The 7641-nt window shown below is 39.9% G+C and overlaps 1 protein-coding gene across 1 annotated transcript in view; it reads right to left on the minus strand.

The window, feature by feature from the left end:
- LOC143410747 (alpha-1,6-mannosylglycoprotein 6-beta-N-acetylglucosaminyltransferase A-like) overlaps positions 1-2447 on the minus strand; it is a 92035-nt gene extending 89588 nt beyond the window's left edge. The window contains exon 1 of the mRNA XM_076871494.1: positions 2359-2447. Within this exon, the coding sequence (XP_076727609.1) occupies positions 2359-2368 (10 nt within the window). The 5' untranslated portion in view covers positions 2369-2447. The remainder of the gene's footprint in view (positions 1-2358) is intronic.
- Between the last annotated feature and the right edge of the window lie 5194 nt (positions 2448-7641).

The raw sequence follows: 7641 nt of genomic DNA on the forward strand, positions 1-7641 counted from the left end.
TTATCTATTGCTATCTCTAGATTATAATTTTTTACTAAATTTGTAAGTGTGGCATAATATTCTAGCAACGTGTTTCTAAGTTTATGTGCTAATAATAAATCATCCATATAGTGAAATATTTCTAAGTGGCTGGATTGCTTTGTTAACAAAAATTTGACACATAGTTAGGCTGTTAGCCATCCCTTGAGGGAGTACTTTCCATTCATATCTCAAATAGGAACTTCATGATTTAGTGCAGGGATAGTAAATGCAAAATGTGGACTATCCTCAGGATGAATTGGAATTGAAAAAAAAACAATCTTTAATATCTATAGCTAAAACATACTAGGTTTTTGGCAAAGCAGACTATTGGGGAATCCCTGATTGAGCAGGTCCCATAATAAGCATCTCATTATTAATGGCTCTTAAATCTTGCAATAATCTCCATTTACCAGATTTCTTTTTAATGACAAAAATAGGAGTATTATAGGGAGATATGGAAGGTTGTATATGTCCCTCCATTAATTGTTGTTTGACCAGGTCATGGGCTGCTTGTATCTTTTCTTTACTCAGGGGCCACTGAGAAACCTATACTGGTCTTTCTGATTTCCAAGTAATTTTTATTGTCTCAGTGACCCCTTCTGAAAACCCAATCCATGTCTATTTATTTCTTGATCTATTTGAATTGGTGCTGCTATACCTTGTTCTTGTTCTCCTAATCTTTTTTCTTTCCTAAAATCTTGTCTAGCCCTAATAGTGGGCGCATTTGGATTGCTATTATTTGTTAATTGCAAACCTAATTGATCTAGGATATCTCGTCCCCATAAATTTATAGGAAGATGATCCAATAAATATGGCTGTATAGTTCCTTCACATCCTTCAGGATCCTTCCAATCTAACACCATTGCGTTTCTATGGGGATTAGTTGCCACTCCTAGGCCTCAAAGTGTTTGACTGGCTTGTTGTAATGGTCAATGTTTTGACCATTCTTGATGAGATATGATGCTAAGGTCTGCATGTGACCAGTAGCCCATTAAATTCATATCCTTGAATATTTAGTTTTAGCATTGGGCGAGAATCTAAATTTAAAGACAGCAGAGACCAATCTACAACTGTGGAGCCTAATCCCCTGGAACCTCTTTCTATTGTACTACTGGAAAATTTATCATGTAGGCTGGGTATTATTAATAACTGTGCTATTCTGTCTCCTGGTGAAATTACTGATATACCCTTTGGAGAACTAGCTATAATTTTTATTTCACCTTCATAATCGGGATCAATTACCCCAGGACTTATCATAAGTCCTTTTGTAGTAGAAGAACTGTGTCCCAAAAATAAGCCTACTGTTCCTTGGGGAAGAGGTCCTTTTACTCCTGTGAGAATGATTTGAACTCGCATCTCTGGTGTTAGTACTGTGCTGGTGGAGGTGCAGATGTCCAACCCTGTGCTCCCTCTGGTTCGTCTGATGAGAGATCTGATGGATAATGTGTCCTTGGCACTACCCTGGTGGTGTTGCTGGGTTCCTCCATGGTGTTTCTGAGTTCCGCCAGTGACCCATATATTTGAGGTTGTGGGCTATGTACTTTATAAAGAAAAGAGGTTTATATATTACAGTTTGGGAAGCTGAAAAAATAAAAATTAGATATTCTTATTAATTCAGCCTCTGATGAGGGTTCCTTCTTTGGCTATATAACATCATGGCAGATCGCATTGTTGCAGGAATACAAGCAAAAAGGAGAGATCACATGATGAGCTAGGAAGCCAGAGACTGTGGAGAAGTCTTACTCTTTCATAATGACTCTCAAGATGCAAGAACTAACCAGAGTCTCTTCTAAGGGCAGCATCTTCAGGTCTCCCTTTCTGAGGGCAGTGTCCTCAGTGACCTACCACTAGCTCCATCTCTTCAAGGTTTCACCATCCCCCATATCACCACACTCAGGAGCAAGCTTCCAACACAGGAACCCTGGGTGGACAAACCACACCTAAACTAAGCACTTGATAACTGAAGCTTTACACTCAATGCACAAAACTCTCACAGTGGGGAGAAAAATCTGGAACTCCTGCAGAAGCCCAGCAGATTGGAGAGGAATCAACATCCTATAAGCATCCAGAAAGTACAAAGGGAAAGAATTAAGCTTTAAGATGATAATAGTAGTTCTCAATTAATTTATTTGGCAATGATAACCAAACACCTTGCTGGCTTAACTTTTACAGAGGAGCAGGGGAGGTTGGCTGCCTGTACATGGTTCCAGAAAAAGGAAAACATTAATGATAAAGAGGGAGAGCAACCAAACACATCAGAAATGAGTGCTTTTCTTTTTTAAGATCATCTTTTAGCTTTGATATCAGTGAACCCTAAACAATGATCCAAGACATTACCTCTGTTCATCCTGATAAGAGCTGGCAAGAGTCATGGAGACCACTTGAAGCCCTCTGCCTTCATGTTCCACTCTGAACCAGGTTGCTGACATGGAGATCTGCAAATGGATACAGGTCCTAAATGGCAGGCATCAAGCAGGGTGCCAGGACACAGAATTGAACCCTTCCCTCCAGGAGGCTACTGGAAGTGATGAAATGCAATTGATGACTTACACCCAATGGGACACTGCTTCACAGAATGCCATAGAGATCAGGAACATGTCCAATCATACTATCTAGACCCTCCCTGCATGTCCAGGTAATGCAGTATACTGGTCACAACCAGAGACTGTGTCACAAGACTGCAGTTCAAATCTTAGCTCTGCCATTTACCATCTGGGTGATCTGGGCGGCTCCTCAATCTCTCCACATCTCAGTTCCTCATCTGTAAGAACTGGGGAGTGATGATGTCTACCCTCTGAGATTATAGTGGGAAGTAAAAGAATCTGTACATACAAAAGTAGCTCATATTGTGCCCTGGATATGTGACCACGTTCATCAATCTAACCCAATTAGCCCAATGTACAAAAGCACATTCATCTTTGCCCCATTTATCCTATCTCCAGCCAAAAGAAACGTTATGAAAATGAACTTTTCCCTCAAAACTTTTCTGCCAACTGAGTGAAACTAACCTTTAACTTCCACCTCCCAAGGGATGGCTGGTCTGAGATCTTTTCACCACTATGTGGATTTCTATTCACAGAAATTCCTTACAACCTCTTAGGGAGGTGTGATCCCAGCTAGAAGCCTCATGATCCTGATAATAAAATTAAAAGGTCATAACTCTGGACAGCTCTGGTGGTGAACAACCAGCTGCTTTTGGGGTTGAAGCAGCCACTGTCCACAGGAAAACAGCTGCCCCACGTCTACCTGCACCCAAAAGTCCTACCTAGCACACCGCCCAACAATTCCCTGTAAATCTGTCTGACCATGCAGAGAAGAAGTGTAAAAGGGAATGTCAGCACACATGAAGAGTCAGTCACAACAAGGCACTTGGGGAAATAGATATCAATAAAGATGTTAGGAGATCAGGCAAAGTACAAAATGAGTGATAAGATCAGGGATAATTTAACAGGGGGGTAGTTGAATGCACTATCCTTGAAAGAATCAAGTGTATACTCACCATAAGAGTGAAATTTGAAAACAATAGGCAATGCAGACATAGATGATTTTAGTAATCATGCTCTCTTTAAAATGAGGCTTTGGGAGAAGAATTAGAAAAATGTGAGTTTTGCATTTTGTGTCCAGAACATGAGGTGATGAAAGGAATATATGCAGCAGGTGACATGCGTATTTCTTCCACCATTTCTGGGAGCATGTTTTGAAACCCTATCATTTAGAGTTTGGGGATAAAAATAGGTGTACCCTGGGTTTATGTATATATATATGATGAATAAATAGACCATATGGTGAATAAAAAATATAACAGGTTACTATTTTAAATAATGGATTCAATTGATATTTTAAAAAATACATAAAATCTAGTATTCGCATACAAACATTCAATCCAAGTAGTTATACATGTAGTGGTAATATTAGGGTTACTAATTATAACAAACTGTGTTTGAGTTTTGCTTTGAAAATGATGAAGGAATTCAAAAGTTATGTGAAATAAAAGAAATCTCATGAAAAAGCAAGTAAAGCAACATGGAGAAATACATGGGATCTGATACAGGGAGTGAATGAAAGTGAATCATATGCATATCAATTTGTAAATTGTGGATGAAATGATACATCCTATGATGTATATATACTGAAGAAATAAGAATACAACAATTTTGAATAAAAATTTAATTCAAAATACACATCATGTCCCATATGAATATACTTTCATTGATGTTAAACTGGGTCACTTACTGTAGAAATATTAGGGTTAGCACTCAATATTCACTGAAGTTCATCTTGAGTATTCCAAAATGAATATGTATGTCAAGAAAATGAATATTTCGGAAAAATATCTCCTGAAAAGTTGATTATAAATCCACACAGATGGACATGAAAGAATCAAGGTAGTATAAGTATATGACACAAATAGTTCATGTTTGCAAATTCATACTATATATATATATATATATATATATATATATATATATATATATATATTTAATACATTAAAATGAAATAGTATGTACGCCAATCGAAATTCATAAGGGGATATATATCCTTCACATATGTACCCAAAATATTCATTTCCCTCTACATTGTTTCATATCTAAATTTTTTGAAGTATGAAGCTCACCACAGCTTGACTTTTCAGTTACCTCAGTGTATTGGGGGGCAGTGATCTCTTCATGAAATTCGTAGTTACCAAAGTGAGAGTACTCTCAAGAATATACCTGTGATGGCAGTAGAATTATATATATATATATATATATATATATATGTATATAAAAACATACATTGTGACCAAGGCGACAGAGACAGGGAGTCAGGAAGTTACATATTTGTTAATTTTGAAGATTCATGGAGAAGTAAAATGAGAAAAATGTGTCACAGGTTTTATAATATGTATCTTTGATGAAGCAAAGGCAAGTCCAAGTATACACCATGCGTCCTATCAAATGCCTCTACTTCTATTCCTTTAGGATTATTTTTATCGATGTTAGGATAAGTAGTCAGAGCCTAGAAGGTTATGGGTTAGTGTCAGAGATTCAATATTTCAAATGGCAAAATCAAAAATGAGTCTAATACATATGGGAACACGTGGCACATAAAAATCTTCCACTATCATCCACCACAATGCCTGCACATTACTATCACCCCAAAGAAGACACAATGAGAGGAGAAGAGGAAAAAAACCTGTGAATACATATCTGAAATTGGAAATTCTGAGGAGCTCATAAACTTGGGTGTGGCAGAAGAGATCCCAAAAGTAGAGGACAGGGTAAACATTCCACAAACATGGAACTTTGCTGGCCTAATGACTTCTTGACTATCTGCCTCTGACATTCGTCCACTAGAAATATAGCTTTGTGTTTTAGCTTCCTTTGTAGTGAGATCATGAAAGCTTGGTCTGAGTCCATGTGAACAGGAGGACATGGGTTCATATTTTCAAATAGGAATAGGAGGCAGCAGTCCTGAATCCTCTCTATGCAGGTAACTGTGGCCTTTGGGGTATGAATGTCTCCCTGAGTGGATTGTGAAGCCTTTGGATCACTGCCCAGTTTTAATGGCATTTCTTTCAGCTTCCCTGAAAAATTGGTCTTTGTTTTTGAAATACAAAAAGGTCAACCAGTACACAGTGCTGGAGAAAGCTCTGTCACGTGGGGTGAGTCAGGGTCTGAAGTCAAAAACACAAACTGGGCTGATACCCCATATATCATACCCACTTGAGGGTAGCAACTTGTTTCTGAGCATCACACCAAATCCTCTCCGCACAAAAACATGCCTTTATATTTTCGGGTCTCCTGGCTACACCTTGTCAGTCACATGTCATTTGGAAGCCAATGACAGAACCACAGGGGCCCACCACAGATGTTGGATCACACACCTGCACTCCATTGCTCCAGGCCCAGTTCGCTGCTGGCTCCTACTCACTGGCATCTCTGCTCTTCACCATGGTCATGAATTCCACTCAGTCAAAAATGGCACTCACTGCTTCAGTCATGATGAGCAACAGGAGATCTAAAGGTTCTCCAGGGATTTCTGGTCATGGGATTCTCAAAAACTTCATGGTATTGGCCTAGCCATATTTCAAGAATGAAGAAGTGGACACTGTGGGTTTTGATTCATTCAGGAGCCATTAAGTGTTGAGGAATCTCCTTTCAGTAAAACCTCTCAAGATCGCATGCAGGCAAGGTTCCCAAGGAGTGGCGAAAGGTCACAGGAATCCAGGCCCATTGGGGTCTAAAATATGAGGTTCCTGTGAGTTTTGGCTCTCAACTGTAGCTGAGAAGGCTTTCACAGCAAAATCATGTGAAATCCTGGCTGAGATTCCCAGTGCTGTGGAGAAAGCCACCCTCAGCAAAGATCTCCTTTCCAAAGGCTCCTCTAATGCCTGGCCTTCTAAAATCCAAACACAATTCATGGCAATAGTTCTTTGAGATCAGTTCCAGAACTCAGTCTCTAATGGCATCACACCAGAGTTCAAGCTGAGGTGGACCCAGTCATCTTTTCCAACCACCACACAAAAGACCACTATTCTAACAAAAACATTCCCACATGGCCCTCATCTTCTTTAATACAGACACTCATCATAACATTCTGGCAGGGGGTTTCTATAGGGTGAGCAGTCTTAGATGGTGTGCAAAGTAAGCTCTCATACCCATCATATGCCAAATGTCATGGTGGCCAAGACACCCTTCCTGAGAAACAGGATAGATATAATGGGCCTGTAGTTAATACTGCTCTGCTTCTCAAATTAGACGCCTCCTGCCTGCCAGGGGTAGATTCTTTATGTGTACTGGACTCATGAAAAACCCCAAACACCTGTGTGCTAGTTACTGGAGGGCTTGCAACAACTCATTTGACCCAGAGGATCCCTGTTCTGACTTCATAGGGGTCAGGAGCCTGACCAGAGGAAGGCAATGGACTTCATCCAATAGTACACTTCTTTTTCATCCTTTTAGTGTGGGATGGACACATGTGATTTTTCTTGAGTTTCCTGGGGTGCTGAGAATGTAATTCACAGCCACACACAGGGCCAAGAGTCTGATTCAGACACAGCTTTTACAAAGCACTTTACTTCAAAGGCACAGATTAAGCCTCTTCATTTCCATTTGAAACTGTTTTCTTGAGGAGTCCCAAAGGAGTGCCCTAAGGCAAACACCTCCCTGACATTCAGGGGAACAGATCAATAGGGAATAAAGAAACCTGGAGAAAAACTTTTCTTTAATTGAACACTGTGGCACTGACAGCTCCTAATCATGCAACTTGGGTTGCTATCTATCCAAGCAGGAATTCTCCAGAGAGATCCTTACCAGTCATGCTAATTTTTGAGTTTTCTAAGATGCTTGGCATGCCCTTCAGCAATCCAGTCCATGGCCATGTCACAGAGCTTGAATGTGGTGCATATCTTGGACACAAAACCACGAACCCCTTCAGAGAGTGGCCAAAATTCAGGAAGAATACAGGAACTTAGGATCTTGGTAGGTGTTTCCCATCTGCAAGGCAAGCAGCAGTCCATTCATAAATTGGCCATGAGGAGTCCTGCAAAGATTTCCACTAGACAGGACACATTCACGGCTGCATACTTTTCTCTACTCTCTTTTACCACAAACCGAGTGGGATCCACTGACATAAAAA

This window comes from Callospermophilus lateralis, chromosome 11 (genome assembly GCF_048772815.1).
Source record: "Callospermophilus lateralis isolate mCalLat2 chromosome 11, mCalLat2.hap1, whole genome shotgun sequence".
NCBI classification, from domain to species: domain Eukaryota; kingdom Metazoa; phylum Chordata; class Mammalia; order Rodentia; family Sciuridae; genus Callospermophilus; species Callospermophilus lateralis.